This window comes from Octopus bimaculoides, chromosome 11 (assembly GCF_001194135.2).
Source record: "Octopus bimaculoides isolate UCB-OBI-ISO-001 chromosome 11, ASM119413v2, whole genome shotgun sequence".
NCBI lineage: Eukaryota > Metazoa > Mollusca > Cephalopoda > Octopoda > Octopodidae > Octopus > Octopus bimaculoides.
The window spans coordinates 51144205-51161519 of NC_068991.1; the positions used below are offsets into that span (position 1 = coordinate 51144205).

Consider the following 17315-nt stretch of genomic DNA (forward strand, 5'->3'; position numbering starts at 1 on the left):
CTAATATGTTATATTTTCCCTATGTGATCATCAGTACTGAGGTAGTAAACACAGACAGCTAACTCAACATCAAAGTTTAAGATGCTTCAAAAGAAAAATTAAATGTAAGATATTTTTCTGGTAAGTCAATTGTCAGTTGTAGACAAAAGAATTTATTTCAAAGATTTTGGTAAAGAAAAAGATATTCATACTTACCAGAATTCGTGCCACATTGATTATGCTCTTGCTGTAGTTTTTCTTATATTCCTTCATTGAAATTTTTTTTTTTTTCCATAAATTGCAGGCTCATGTACGGAAAATTATTGCTCAAAGATTTGCCAATAATTTGCGAGAACAAAAACAACTTGAAGAAGAACGAATTAGGCATGAACTGCTTGAACAGGAACGTCTGGAAAGAGAACAAGAAGCTGCTGATGAAGAACTTATTGAAGAATCATTACGGTGAGTTGGCAACTCAAAACTTTTGGATTTTTCTTCATGATCTAAGATTTCTATAATTTGTCAAGACACGTAACAAAAGAAATGAGTTAAAGTAGTTTAGTTTTTATTTCTTTAATTTTGATTTTGATCTCTAATAATGATCAGTTGAATGTATTTATAAGAACAATCTAGTTTGTAATTCATTGAGTATTGTCATATGTTTCACTAAGAAAAAAGTTATCTTCTAGTTTAGGCAGGCTGATTAGGGAAACACATGTCCTGCATTTATTTACAGTACTTATGTTATGTGAGCCATCAAAGGAGCCTCTCCGCAGTCACTTGGCCTGCTAGAAATAGCAGCCAGATTCCCTTGAATCACATGCTGTAGGTTTTAACCCTTCAGCATTCAGATTACTTTATAAAATGTAATGCGTACATATTATTTTGAATTACTTGTTCATTGTCTAGTAGATTTGAAATTTCAGTGATGTTACTCTTTACTTTTGGAATGACATTGTAGGGTAAGTGTAAGAGGTCAGATCTGGCTGGTATGAACATAAAACAGGAACACTATTTGGGTTTGCTATGGCTGGTTTAAATGCTACAGGTTTAAAAAAGAATGTATTGACCAATGCAATCTTAGATATACATCTAACAGAATTGTCATAACTGGAATGCCTTTGGAGTAAACTACATGCATGTCCTCTCCTACCTGGTAATAGGATCCATAATAAATAGAGTTTCTGGTGGAATCTGGAGAATGAAGTGAGGCTTGTACTAAAACAAAAAACAAAAAGAAAACCCCTTTCAGCTCCCTTGCATATTTGAGAGGCCCTCCCTGTGCCTGGAAATAGCCTTGTTTTGTCTTGCTAAATTTCTCCTGGAGACTCTGTTCCACAATAATGTGATTCTTCTTGAAAAACCCATTTTATTTTTCATCCATATCTCTTTAGAAGTAACATTCTCTAAATATATCTGCTCTACGTTCCTTAGCAGCATCTCTACATTCCTTTGTAATGCGTCTACATTCCTTAGTAACATTTCTAGATTCCCTAGCAACATCTCTAGATTCCTTAGCAACGTATGTACATTCCATAGTAGCTTCTCTACATTCCATAGTAGCTTCTCTACATTCCATAGTAGCTTCTCTACATTCCATGCCAATATATGCTCTATTTTTAATCACCTTATAACGGTCATCATCATCATCATCATCTAATGTCCATTTTCCATGCTGGCATGGATCAAATGGTTTGACAGGATCTGGCAAGACTGGGAGCTATACCAAGCACCATTGTCTGTTTTGGCTCGATACCCTTCCTAATGTCAACCACTTTCACAGAGTATGCTGAGTGCTCTTTATATGGTGCCAAATATTGTAATAGATAAGATCATCTATGCCACCTATAAGCTCGTGTAGGTAATGGCTATTTGGGTTGGTACATCATTTTTCATTGAAAGCTTCCTGGAAGCTTTATATTTTGGCAACCTATTCTTTAACTGGCACTCCATTGGTTATACCAATGAGGGTTCCAGTTGATACAGTCAGCAGAACAGTCTGCTCATGAAATTAATGTGCAAGTGACTGACTACTCCACAAATATATATACCCTTAACATAGTTTTCAGGGAGATTCAGAGTGACAGGAAGTGTAACAAGGTTGGCTCTTAGAAATAAAAGTACTGCTCATTTTTGCCAGATGAATGAACTGGAGCAACATAAAATAAAGTGTCTTGCTCAAGTACACAGAGCATTGCCAGGAATTGAACTCATGACCTTATGATTGTAAGCTGTATACCCTAACTACTAAGCCATGCACCTTCATCAACCTATTCTTTATTTTAAGGATTAATACCTGAAGAATTTACTGTTGCTTTCTGTGATGATGGCTAACTTCAGTGAGTTAGAATTATGCTGGAGTCTATTTAATTTTATCTTTTACTTGTTTCAGTCATTAGACTTTGGCCATGCTGGGGCACCACCTTAAAGAATTTTTAGTTGAATGAATTGGCCCTGGCACTTACAGTTTAAGCCTAGTAAATAGAATAAATATTCTATTGACCTCTTTTGCCAAACTGCTTAGTTACGGATGTAAACACACTGACATCAGTTATCAAGTGGTACTGGGGGACAAGCACACATGCATACACACACTCGCATGCACACACATGCATACACACACTCGCACACACACACACACACACACGTATACAATGGGCTTCTTTCCGTTCTGTTTACCAAGTCCATGCACTATGCTTTGGTTAGCTCAAAGCTATAATAGAAGATACTTGCTCAAGGTGCCATGCAGTGGGACCGAACTTGGAACCATATGGTTGGGAAGCAAGCTTCTTATCACACAGCTATGCCTGTGCCTATTCTTATTCTTTCAGTAGACCTACTTTATTTTTTTCTATCACCCTCATCAAATATCATCCTCATAAAATCTGAGATAAGAATTATGGTGTTGCTATTATCGAAGTTTGATCTTCTCTATCATTCACATATTGCACTACACAAACCTGGGAAAACATTAAAGCCACAATTTCTCACTTGCTTTGCATATAATATATTCCCCCATCTCTTTTTTTTTTCTGCAGCCTCCCTCTATCTTCTCTGTTTTCCTTTGTTATGGTCTTTGTCACTTCTGCTCTGCTCCTATGAATGCATCATAAATTGCCCTGATAATCAATGTGTAATGTTTGAACTGCCATAACAATCAATATCTAAAAGACACTCATCTCTACCCGTTTTGCTCTGCCTATTACAAACGAGAATGACTTGACTGGATTTATCTGATCCGAATGAATCATTTGATAAATGGTTGACAAAATACATCATTGTCCTCATGTTTTATACTTCTTTGCCCCAACTTGTAAACCATGAATCCTACTCCTCATCATCATTCAACACCCATGTTCCATACTGGTGTCAATTAGATCCATGAATACACAATATGTTGCTTTCAAATTTTAGCACTAGGCCAGCAATTTTGTGGGGTGGAGTTAAGTTGATTACATCAACTCCAGTGCTCAGCTGTTACTTATTTTATCAGCCCTGAAAGTATGTAAAGCAAGTTGACCTCAACAGAATTTGAACTCTGAACATAATGTCCACACACATACGTATGTGTGTTTGCATGTGTATTCCTCCCTTGATAGAATGTAATGGTTGTACACAAGCATCACTATTGTACACACAATGTTGTTTGTTTCTAGTCTTGCATGGAAAACAAGTCAGGTCACTGGGAACTATTTCCTAGCTTGGAAACATGTGAAGATTGGAAAGGCATCCAGCCATAGAAAATAAATTCCATCCAACCCATGCAAACACGGAAAGGTAGATGTTAAATGATGAAAATAATGACACACGCTTACTCTACATATACTCTTACCCTTTTACTCTTTTACTTGTTTCAGTCATTTGACTGTGGCCATGCTGAAGCAGCGCCTTTAGTCGAGCAAATCGACCCCAGGACTTATTCTTTGTAAGCCTAGTACTTATTCTATCGGTCTCTTTTGCCGAACCACTAAGTTACGGGGATGTAAACACACCACCATCAGTTGTCAAGCGATGTTGGGGAGACAAACATATACATATATATATATATATATATATATATATATATATATATATATATATATATATATGAATATACATATATACGACGGGCTTCTTTCAGTTTCCGTCTACCAAATCCACTCACAAGGCTTTGGTCAGCCCGAGGCTATAGTAGAAGACACTTGCCCAAGATGCCACACAGTGGGACTGAACCTGGAACCATGTGGTTCGTAAGCAAGCTACTTACCACACAGCCACTCCTATGCCTATGTATATACACATACTATATACATACACACACTGTCCACATATGACTCCATTCTCTCAGTCATAGCCCCAGAGCCCTTCAGTGTGTATATTGGAGTTCTGTGTTTACTCTTATGAAGTACCCCAGTGTGATGGTGTTTCTGTCCCACTGTTAGGGATCAATAATTTACAATCAAGGAATTGCAAGCCTTGATTACTTTAAGCTACTTAATGAACTTATTGCAATGAGCCACCAGTAAAATCTCATTATATCTCATTATCAGCTTAGTGAGCAGTGAATTAACCTGGGTACATTTGTTGCCATAGTCACCAATATAGAGTAATAACACATGTGTGTGTGTATGTATGTCTGTGTGTGTGTGTGTGTGTGTGTGTGTGTGTGTGAGAGAGAGAGAGAGCATGGTGGGAAGTGTTTTCAGTGACAGTAATAGAAATACAGAAATTCAATTATAAATTTATAGATTTATTATTGACCAAAACAAATTGGATATTATTGTTTTTGTTCTTTTTTTCTTGTTTTTGTTTGGTGGCAGTGGTTGTAAATGTTGGTGGGGGTGGTCATAAAAGCTGTTAGATTTATGAATTGAGACATAGTAGCAACAGCAGCAGTATTAACAATATTAGAAATAATATTATTAATAGTATTTTCAAACTTTGGCACAAGGCCTGCAATTTCGAGGGAAGGGGCAAGTCAAATGCACCAATCCCAGTCCTCAGTTGGTACTTATTTTACTGGCCCTGAATGGAGGAATGTCAAAGTTGACCCTGGTGGAATTTGAGCACAACACATAAAGACAGATGAAATGTTGTTAAGCATTTTGCCTGACATGCTAATGATTCTACTACCTTGCCACCTTAATAATGATGATGATGATAATGATAATAATAATAATAATAATGATAATAATGATAATAATAATACCGCTTGACTGGCCTTCGTGCCAGTGGCACGTAAAAGCACCCACTACACTCTCGGAGTGGTTGGCGTTAGGAAGGGCATCCAGCTGTAGAAACTCTGCCAAATCAGATTGGAGCCTGGTGTAGCCATCTGGTTCACCAGTCCTCAGTCAAATTGTCCAACCCATGCTAGCATGGAAATTGGATGTTAAACGATGATGATGATGAATAATATTGGTTTCTAATTTTGGCACAAGGCCAGAAATTTTAAGGGAGCTGGTAAGTTAATGCATCAACTCTAGGGACATGATGCTACTTATTTTATCAACCCTGAAACGATGAAAGGCAAAGTCGACCTCAGTGGAATTTGAACACAGAATGTAAGGAGTAATAATAACAATATTGTAGTCATGATAGAAAGATATCCCCTGACTTAAGAAAAAAAAAATGAAGCAGTGTGTCCTCTTCTCAACAACAAACATTCAAGTGCCACCAACGTTTGTTGTGTGAAACCACTTTTAAAATTTCAGAATGACAGAAACTATTATTGACAACTCCCTCCTCTTTACAGTGTTACTAAGCACCAGAATAGTTCATATAGAACCAAGTCTAAGAGGCATTTAGATTTTCTACATTACTACATAATGGTGATCTTTCATCCCAGTGAATTTCAGAAAGATAAAAGTTGTTGTCATTAATGATGTTTTGTATGAAAAACACTGAGTTGTCTGCCTATTGGCTACACTTAGCTGAGTTGCCTAACCATTGACTCCATCAGGCTATCAGCTATTCAATAAGAATTCATCTGTCAAATTATTTTAGCCCAGCATGTACAGTTATGGCCCACTCTCCCCAATCCCTATTCTATTACCAACATGACTGAGAGGAAGGAATGTCTGTCTCCCATGCCAGTCACAAATACCACCTATATAATATAATGAGATGTGAGATGTCAAACTTTGATCAACTGAAATTATCCAGACAATTAGTAAAGAAGAACTCCCTTTCGAGATGTTTACAAACATTCAAGGGAGATAACTCTATAACATCATTTGATCAAAGATTTTTGGACAATGTCGATAGTGGAGGTTAGAGAAGATCTGATTTTTTAAAACTAGCGCGACCACCACAACATATATGTTTGAGCCTTATTAGATGTCAGTGAAACATATTTTAACAATTGCAGTGTGGAAAGTGTTTATAAGCCATTTAAGAAACACACAAAAACCTGATTACATGAACCCCAGTGTTCAACTGGTACTTTCGTCCTTTCATCAACTCTGAAAGGATGAAAGGCAGTCAACCTTGGCGGAATTTAAACTCAGAAATGTAAAGACGGACGAAATGGCGCTAACCATTTTACCTGGTGTGCTAATAATTCTGCCAGCTTGCCACCCTAAGCGTGATCAATATATTAATTTAAATAAGGTAGCAAGCTGGCAGAATCGTTAGCAAGGCGGGTGAAATGCTTAGCGGTATTTCATCTGTCTTTATGTTATGAGTTCAAATTCCACCGAGGTTGACTTTGCCTTTCATCCTTTCAGGATTGATAAATTAAGTACCAGTTGCATACTGGGGTCGGTCTAATCAACTGACCCTCCCTCTCCCAAAATTCCGGGCCTTGTGCTTTGAGTAGAAAAAATATATTAATTTAAAATTTTGGCACAAGACCAGCAAGTTTTGTGGGAGGGAATAAGTTGATTACATTAATTCCAGTGGTCAACTGGTAATCATTTTATCGACCATGAAAGGATGAAAGCCCAAGGTGACCTCAGCAAAAGTCAGAATGTAAAGGTGGATGAACTATTTTGTCCGGTGTGCTAACGTTTTTGCCAACTTGCCACCTTACGAGTGACCAATATATCTTATTGAAGAAATAGAAGGAATGTATTGAGATGGATTATGAATATCAATAATGTGGCTTAAGGGAAATACATCAGAGGAGGTTCCTGTTTGTTAAATACCCAAATGGCAGCGTAGCACACTATCAAGCACTGCTTAGCCGTTTGTGCTGTGTGGGTTGCACTTAGAGAGTGCTTTCACCATAACCTAATTATATCTCACACCACAAGTGACTGGGGTTACTTAATGGCTGTAACAGTGGTGGTGGTGGTGGTGGTGGCAGTGATGGTGGTGGTGGTGGTGGTGATGGTGGTGATATGATGGTGGTGGTGATGTGGTGGTGGTGGTGGTGATGGTAGTGTCAGTGGTCACGGTGGTCATGATTGTGGTGGCATTGATGGAGATGATGGTTGTGGTGGTGGTAGTGGTATGGTGTCAGTGGTTACATTGGTCATGGTTATGGTGGCATTGATGGTAGTGGTGATAGTGGTGGTGGTGGTGGCAGTAGTGGTGGTAATTGTATTTGGTGTAAGTTGTGCTAAACCTTGTATTAGTGTATGGTTGATTGAGCTGTGAATGATGTAGTGCTTTTGGTGGTAGTGGTGGTGGTTTTATTTTTATAGTGGTTATTGTGGTAGCAATAACTGTAGTGTTGGTAGTTGTAGTGGTGTAGTTTCAGTGTTAACTGTAATTGTTGGTAGTAGTAGTGGTAGTAGTATTTGTCGGTATGTTAATGTGGTTTGTACAGATGCTGATATAGAAGTAAGCATTATTATCATTATTATCATTATTATTATTATTAGTAGTAGTAGTAGTAGTAATAGTAGTAGTAGTAGTAGTAGTAGTAGTAGTAGTAGTAGCAGCAGCAGTGGCAACGGCGGCGGCTGCAGCAGCAGTAGTAGTAGTAGTAGTAGTAGTAGTAGTAGTAGTAGTAGTAACAGCAATAATGGTTGGGTGGAATTGGGGAGGTAGTTAGCGATTTATTGAATTAAGGAAATTCACTTTTCGCTAACCACTGTTTTATCTCTGTTTCAATGCCTGACCCCTACAGTTCCAGCTATCTTAGAGTTCCTGATATTTTTAGCTAATGTCTTAGAAGACACATTCCTGCCGTCAATAATCTCCATGCCATTCTATAAGAAAAACCGTTTCTTTTCCTTTCAATTCTTATTTGTTTTTCAGTTTTTGTTTTGATAATTGAGTTTGGGATTTGTATTTGGATAAACATGTTTGTACTTAGTTCTTCTTCTTTTGAAGCCAACATAAAAATGATTCCAAATTAGATGGCGTTTCTTTTTTTTGACTTCTTCAACAAATCCACAACTAAAAATTGCCTTTAAAAATATTCCAACATTGTTGGTTTAAAAGGAAAATAAAAAGCAGTTATTTTTTAGTATACAAATATATTTCTAGAATTTGAATTTTAAAGAATAACGAGATAAAAATGAAATACCTCTGTGTTATTTGTTGATGATTGTAGGTAGTTTTGGTTTTAACCCTTTCGTTACCAATCTGGCTGAAACCGGCTCTGGCTCTGAGTACAAATGTCTTGTTTTTATAAGTTTTGAAGGAAAATCTTCTACCAAACCTTAGTCACAATTTATGTTCCTAACACTAGCTGATTGATAACTAAGTTATTTTACTAAATTCTTTGTTATATTTAAAGTAATTCAAAGAAACACAGAGCGTTTCAAAATAAATACAGTAACGAAAGGGTTAAAGTTGAAATAGTTTCTTAAAAGAATTCACGGCAATGTTTCTTGTAATGGGGAGAGATAGTCATGAGTTCTTAGTAAATGTCGGCATATGGAAAGTTTATTGAGGAAGAACAATGGTACTCTAACTGTCAGACCATATGCAGGCTAAATCTTATGGCAAGGCTAGCCAAAGAAAACTGTAGACATTATTTAAGGAGTAAAACTAACCCTCTCTATCTTTCAGAGGACTAAGTATTTCATTTATTGATTCCTTACATAACTGGTGATAAGTAAGGCTTATGAAGATGTCTCATAGCAAAGACTTATTTAGTTGATATGCTCGAAAAGACACCAGTTATGTCTTTAGGACCTCAATACAGTATCATCTGTGATCTGTAAAATTTAAATTGAACACTTTAGCATTTATCTGGCCACATCCAGCCTAAATATTCTACCTCTTTTAATTAAAACTGACCAGATCCAACATCTCGCATCTATCCAACGATGTCATTGTAAAAATATACAAACACACCATTGAAATCTCAAAGCTATGAGATAATGCATAATTAATTCAAAACAATATGAATAAATAAGCAATTCCTTTGATAAACAAATCTTAATCCTCAAGGCTTACACCTGTCATCCAAAGCATTCAAATTTGGTAATATCTGTTGATTCTAGATTAAATGTTTTTCATTGGTTCATTCTAAAGGAAGCAAAACGATGTTTTTATGGCCTTTGCAGCTCTTGCACACCATTAGATTAATGTAGTTGATGCTCTTCCTGAACAAATTAATAGCTGCATTAAAGACAGAGTGAGAGGAACTTTCAAAGGGCTGAGGTTTGAGTGAAAAGCAGTGGTCATAGGGATTGGCATGTGGTTGGAGTGGTGGTGATGGTGGTAGACACAATATAGGGGATAAGAATTAATAAAGATTCTAGTGCTTTTCATAGCCTCATCCCTTTTCCTTCAGCTGTTGACATTTGATGGGGAACCTCATTATCATCATCATCACACGTTTGTTGTCTATGCTGGCATGGATTGGATGGTTTGATCAGGGCTGCCAAGCTGAGGCATGCACCAGACTTCAGCCTGATTTTGCATGGCTTCTATGGACGGATGCCCTTCCTAATGCCAACCACTCTGAGAGTGTAACAAGTGCTTCTATGTGCCACTGGAATGAATGCCAGTTGAATGGATTCAGTATCTGTCATGACTATGATCTCATGTAACTTGATGGGTCTTCGTCTCAAGCATGGCATATTGCTGAAGGTTTTGGTCAATTTTTCATTGCCTCCATGAGGCCCAATGCATGGAAAGTGCTTTTTACATGCCACTGGCACAGGTGCTAGTTATGTGACACCAGCATTGGCCACATTGTCTCCATGAGGCGCAATGCTTGAAGGTGCTTTTTACATGCCACAGGAAGAGGTGCTAGTGATGCGACACCAGCATCGGCCAAACCTCTACAAGTATATGAATACGTTTATCCCTCTTTCATAGAGTGAAGTCAAAATGTCCATAAACTTAAAATTTATGATTTTCCAGTTCGTAACTGGAAACTAAGCAATATTGATTACCTCAATTTTTTTTAAAGGCCTCATAATTATAGATAAGGAAAGTGAGATTATGTGACAAGCATGCTTTTTACAAATCCATTAGTGATGCAAGTTAAGTGAAATAACTGCAATCAGGTCAAGGATGCAGTATGTCGGTAGCTTACTCTTACTGTAGAACGACCGTTATTTGAAGGAACCATTTCCAAAGTCATTTTTATTTGACTTACTTTCTGCGTGCAAGTGCATGGCTTAAGATAACAAAAACCTTGCTTCAACAAAATAATCAAACATTGATTTCTCTCAGACTCTTGTCTTGAGTATTGTTTATTTTTAAATTTCTTGTATTTTATTAACTAAATCTATATAACATCATTGTTTTCCTACAACTAAAAAAAACAAAAAACACACATGCATTTTTATATTAGTTTAACCATAAAATTAAATCTTTGAGACCTAATAAAGAAAACAGTATGCTATATGGATTTTAACAGAAGATAGTACCACCAAAGGAGTAGACATATCAATAAAGGGATTAAACATGTTGATTAGTGATTAGGGAGTAATAACTAATGATTAAACATGTTGACTTGTGATTAGTGATTGACCATGTTGATTAATGTGTGATACCACTGTAATTCTGGTCAAGACTAAGAATATCAAATATGTTATTTTTATTTTACATTTTCTCAGGAATCAATATATGATATGATTATAGTCTTTGAGATCAATTGTGAGGAATCTATAATTTTCTATTCTTTTCTTGTATGGCTGCTGTCCTCATAAGCAACAACAGTCTGCTTATCACATTAATCTCTGACTGGAATATACAACTGAATATATGAATGAGAGAGAGAGAGAGTGTGTGTGTGTGTGTGAAGGCATGTGGCTTAGTGGCTAGGGTATTCTGGCTCATGATTGTAATCTTGTGAGTTTGATACCCAGTGGCACATTGTGTCCTTGAGTAAGACAGTTTAGTTCTCATTGCTTCAATCCACTCATCTGGCAATTATGAGTTGCATCCATAATTCAAAGGGCCAGCCTTGTCACACTCTGTGTCATTCTGAATCTCCCTGTGAACTAAGTTAACAGTATTGATATATGTGAAGTGCTCAGCCATTTGCACGTTAATTTCACAAGCAGACCGCTCAGTTGGAACACTCATCATTTGTAAATAACAGAGAGCCTGGCCAGTTGATATATATATATATATATATATATATATAAAATTAAAAAATAAGGGTGTTGAATGATTACAACACTACTCTGCTAGAAATAGACCCCAAATGGTCTATGAACCACTTAGATCATTACTCCACTACTATATATATATATATATATATATATATATATATATATATATATACACACACACATTAAGGCAATTGAAGTTTCGGGCTTTAGTAACTATCTATAAATGTGATAAGATAGGAAATTTATACATCACTTTGTTTCAGATTAAATAAATTCAGATTTATAAATTAGATAATGGCTAAAGGCCAAAATACAGTCATAACAGAAAATACAGAAAAGTAATACAGCAAGAGCAAAAATGTTTAAAATTAGCCGACAACAATCTGAAAAATTGTCAAGAAATTTCAAGAGACTGGTTCCACTGCTGATCGACCTAGACATGGCTGAAAAAGATGTGTGTGGACCCCTCAGCTTATAAAAAGTATCAGAGAAAAGATATGGCAAAATCCTCATTGTTTCATCAGAAGACTCTCTGCCACAGCAAAAATAAGCCAAACATCGATGTATCGAGTGTTGAAGGAGGATCTCAGGACCCACCCCTATAAGATGATCTGCTGTCATGAGCTAATGCAAGTTTAGAAGGCCATGAGACTGGAGAGAAGTCATCTTATCTTGCGTCAGATTGCTGAAGGTATGCTGCCCAACCTGACGTTCACTGATGAAAAGAAATTTGACATTGAGCAGACAGTAAATCACCAGAATGACCAATTTTGGTGTATATCTGGCTCTGTCAAGGGTAGACTTATAAATCGACATCAGAATCCACAGTCAGTTATGATTTGGGCAGCTGTAGCAGCCACTGGAAGGTCTCCCCTTGTTTTTGTGCCCTTGAGTGTTAAAATTAAAACCCATCGATACATTAGCAACATTCTAGAAGCTGAACTGCTTCCATGGGCGAGTGAGCACTTTCAAAGCGCACCTTGGAGACTCCAACAGGAATCGACACCATCCCACAGCTCCAAACAGACTCAACACTGGATTCAAAAAAGCATTCCATCATTTATAGGCAAGGGTGTGTTGCCCTCAAGAAGCTCTGATCTCAACCCATGGATTTTTTCTGTTTGGTTCATTTTGGAGATGAGGGTCTCAAGCACTCATGCTTCGCTTGATGCTCTGAAGGCAAAACTGCACCAGGAATGGGCTTCAATCCCACAAGAACAGCTGCATGCCATGTGTGAAGTATTCACACCTAGACGTAAGCCTGTGATTTGAAACATTTGGTCATATCGAATAAATGTGGTCATGTCATCATTGTGTTTCCTTTACCATTGCATTGCAATGCTTGGACCTGAAATATAACAATATTTTATTTTGTAAAAAGTTGGTTGCCTTAATTTTAGGACACTCTGTATAGGGTACTGTTCCATAATAGTAATATCAATAAAAAAAAAGTACTCCATCTGGTGAGAGATAATTATTATTTAATAAACACAATATATATCTTATGTGCTGCTTTTAATTTCATGCAATGAAAGCATGGCAGACAGTATTTTTTAACACACCTGGTGCCTTAGTGCAATTTTTGTGCCTGAAGATTGCACCAAACTGCCTGACATATTAGAAAATACTGTCTGGCATGCTTTCATTGCATGAAACTAATAGTAGCACATAAAAATATATATTGTGCTTATTAAACTATATATAGTTTCTAAGATTGTATGAGGCTTCTTTATACACAAGTATCATACAATCTGCTTTCCTTTTGTTATCAATAGAGCTAATAACGAATAAGAGATGAGTGAGATGAGAATGTTGGAGGGTGGGGAACAGCTTGAGTCCAAGGAGCAGAGATCACTATAATAGCAATAGAAAAAACAGGATAATATTTCAAATTTCTTGTTAAACAGGAAATTCAAGGCTCAGGTCATGCAGGCCAATTTTGAATAAGGTTAGGGTCACTAGCATTTTTCTGAAGCTTGACTGTGAAGTAGGTAGGGACATCCAGGGACACCTTCTGTATAAAGAACTTATAGTTAAATATGGCCTTATATAATTAATGTGCAGGAAAATGCTTAATTCATTAGAAAATAATCATTAGCATTAATGATTATTCTTAGTTTAGAAAAATAAGGGAGACAACTAGTATATCAAAATTAAAACTAAAATGAAATCATAGAATGTGTGAGTCTGATTTGTGGTAATCATGATGACAACTCCAGACATGTTTTGGTCTTATTGCACCTCAACAGTTCATAGTATTACAGTATTGACTAGATCTTATCTAATTACATCACTGGTACTGTCAGCTTGAAGGATAATTATTTTACAAATTGTGGTTTGTAAAATTGCTGTGTGATTAGGAAGTTCACCTGGCAACCATAAGGTTTGGGGTTTGATTCCACTGCACAACACTTTGGTAAGATGTCTTTTACTGAAGCTTTTAGTTGACTAATGGTCTGTGAGAGAAATTTGAAAGCTGGAAATTGTGCCTGTTGCTTGTGTGTGTATATGCATGTGTGTGTGTGTGTACTCAAGTAAAATGGTATATTGGTATCATAGCCCGTCTGATAAATAGGTATGGATAAAGTCTTGGTATCAGTTGGTAAAAGAATATGAATCATTGATCCTATAATTCATGGTGGTGGTGGTGGTGGCATCATCGATGATGATCTTTTGGTCTTGTGTATTCTATTGTTCCATCAACTGAACTCCCAACTTGTTAAATTAATGTCTATGTGGCTACAACTGTAGCCCTAATTTAACCCCAGACAGATGCAACATGAAACAGTATGTGACAAGGCTGAACCTTGCAATTACTCATACAATCCATCTGATAAGCTTCCCTACAGTTTCCATACATCCAATGTTAGTCAAAGAGTTGGGTAGAACCAAGGCTTGGCCCCACATTCCATGTAGTGGAATTGAACCTGATACCTCATAACGGTGAAGAAAACTGCTTCTAGCAGTTTGAGAGACCCAATACAGGCCCCCCCCCCACTGCCTCAAGAAATTATGTAGAATATTTTACTGCAGTCAATGGTTTTAGTAATTGTTGTGGATGTTGTGATATGCTTTTTTTTTTATTATGCTATATAATATTATATTCTTTGTAATGTTTATTTTATTTTTTTATTATTTTTGAATGGTAATTTCTATGTGTTTTTCTTACATTTAGGCAATCTCGAGCTGAATTGCAATCCCTGGCTCATCTTATTGAGTCTATGTGGACTCAGCACAATCCACCGGTGTCACCAAACAGCCTGGATTTAGATCAGATGTTCAGCTTCCTGCAAGAAGAAAAGGCTAACGACCAATTAGAGACTAACGATAAAGAAGAAGCCGTCAATCAAATAAATGAGGCCTTTGAAGTGTTGAATGATCTTTGGGAGGTAAATAGCAATATGTTTCTTTTGCTTACCATTACAATTAGCTTCTCCTGTTAAGTAAAACTACTGATGGATTTTATGTTATTATTTGTACTATTTTATCTCTGAATTTTTGCCAATAAAACACATGTATACACATACATGCACACATATGTGAGTGCGTAAGTGTGTATGTTACTGTGTTTATATATATATAAGCATGTATATGTATGGTGCATGTGTATATATATATGCGAACCCATGGAAAACAAACTTCAACCAGCTATTCTGATTATATGTCTGTGCACACGTTTGAATGTGGTGTGTGCCAGAGGGCTTGCAAATCCAATGGGGGTCTTAAAAGACATATTAGGATCCACATTGCGCAGAAATTACCTGCAAGTATTCATAGTACAAATCAGAGGTGCAATCTGTGTGGGTGTTTTTTCAAAACATTGTCTGATTTAAAAAGCCACATCAGACGCCATGAAAGAGCTAAGGTGTAGGTGCAGGTGGTGGTCAAACTCTGTGTAAGGAGTAGACAACCACCATATATATATATATATATATATATATAGATATAGATATAGATATAGATATAGATATACATATATTTATATATATATATATATATATATACATATATATATATATATATATATATATATATGTATGTATATACATACATGCATACATACATACATACATACATACATGCATATGTATACACACACATATATACATATATATATGCATACATTTATTCACACACACATGTATATGTATATGTCAATAAGCGATTGGTTAACATTTAAAAGAAGATACTTCACCTTGATTCACCGCTGGTAAATGTAACTTTGATCAACAAGTGATAGCGAGGCTGATGCACTGGAACAGTCAAGTGTCCTCACCAGTTACCTCTGCAATGTGAGTTGCCAGTGAAGACAGAAATCTTGCAGTCAGTGGTCCGACCCCCACCAAATGTCTCGAACGCCACAGGATGGAAAATGTAGTTGGCCGACAGATCACATATTTCAGGATTTTGTTCTGCTCAGCTGCAGAAGCTGTGGATCTCGTCCTGACTGCAGCATCAAGGATGTGAGAAGAAGTAAAGGAGTTGCTAACTGTAGCATCCCAGACAAGGCATCTGCCTTGTGACCAGGGGCGCAGCGTGAGGCCATCAAGTCACTTCCCATCACATCTGAACAATCCAGATGGTTCCAAGATGGAGGGGATGTTTGCCCAGGCCGTGTACCAGATTTCAAAGATCATATTTCCATGTGCCACAATTATTTTAGTTATCTCAATTAATTGAGTTTTTTTATTTTTTTTTTTTATCTCTGTCTCATAATAAAACCTTTATTAATTGTGGCCACCCTGATTATATGCAATTATTTGTTTCTTAGCAAACGTTTATGAATTACATTTTGCAATCTATCCTATATTCAATATGTGAAATCAGGAATGGGACAATATTGCTATGCAAATGCTTATTCACTGAATGTCAGTAACATTCAGAATTCTGTTAATGGTATGTAAATATCTTCTTAGAAGTGTTCCGGTTATATTTCTAACCTCCTTTATAATAAGAATTTTTTGTTGCACAATATAAAATTAAAACATCAAGAACAGTGAGAGAACTTCTACTGGAATACCTTTTAAGCTGTTTTCTGTTTTTCAAGCTCAGTATTAATATTAAAAGACCCCATCAAGTTCCTATTCTTCATCTCTTTGTGTGTAAAATCAATCCTATTAGTCATCATCCTTTGATACATATTGTCCTCTAACCTGTTGTCTGCATGTCAGAGTTGTAACAGTCTACAATTATTCTTTAATTATTTAATGTTTCCACTATGTTATTATAACTTTGCAATATTATCTCTGGAGTATAACAGACATATCTAATTCTTATGAGTAAAGCTGTGAGGACCAGCTATATATGCTAATTTCAGTTTACATGTTGTGTGTTCAAACTCGTTGCAGGTAAAGACAAAAAAATGTTTCTGAACACAGCATGTTTTTAATTCACCAAATTATTGGGAATTGAAACCAAATCTGGAAACATTTGTTGGTTCCATGGCTGCCAGCAATAGAAAGCTACCCCCACCCCCACTTCCCAGTGTAGATTTTACTAAAAAATTCTGTAACTTCTCCAGATACAAGATCACATGATGTGATAGCTTCATAAAATTTTATGAACCGAACCCTTATGTTCATTGCATTAATTAACAAATGAAAGTATAATTACTCTAATCAAGTAAAAAAAATCTTTCACTTACACAAGACTGATGAATCATTGCTTTAGTTTTGATTAAATGAATTTTAATTCATTCTTCAATTGAAAAAAGTTTCTAGGTAAAACTTTCTAGCTAAGGATTTAAATTACCATAATAGATGCTGATGTGGCTGTGCAGTAAGAAGTTTGCTTCCGAGCCAGGTTCAGTCCCACTGTGTGGCATTTTGGCCAAATGTCTTTTACTATAGCCTTAGGCCGAAGCCTGTCATATATATATATATA

The 17315-nt window shown here is 36.4% G+C and overlaps 1 protein-coding gene across 2 annotated transcripts in view; it reads left to right on the forward strand.

The window, feature by feature from the left end:
• Positions 1-17315, forward strand: part of LOC106873920 (unconventional myosin-X) — a 545087-nt gene that overhangs the window by 302051 nt on the left and 225721 nt on the right. For both annotated transcript variants that reach the window (XM_052971791.1, XM_052971792.1), the window contains exons 17-18: positions 284-441; positions 14608-14821. In XM_052971791.1, coding sequence (XP_052827751.1) covers positions 284-441; positions 14608-14821 — 372 coding nt within the window. The remainder of the gene's footprint in view (positions 1-283; positions 442-14607; positions 14822-17315) is intronic.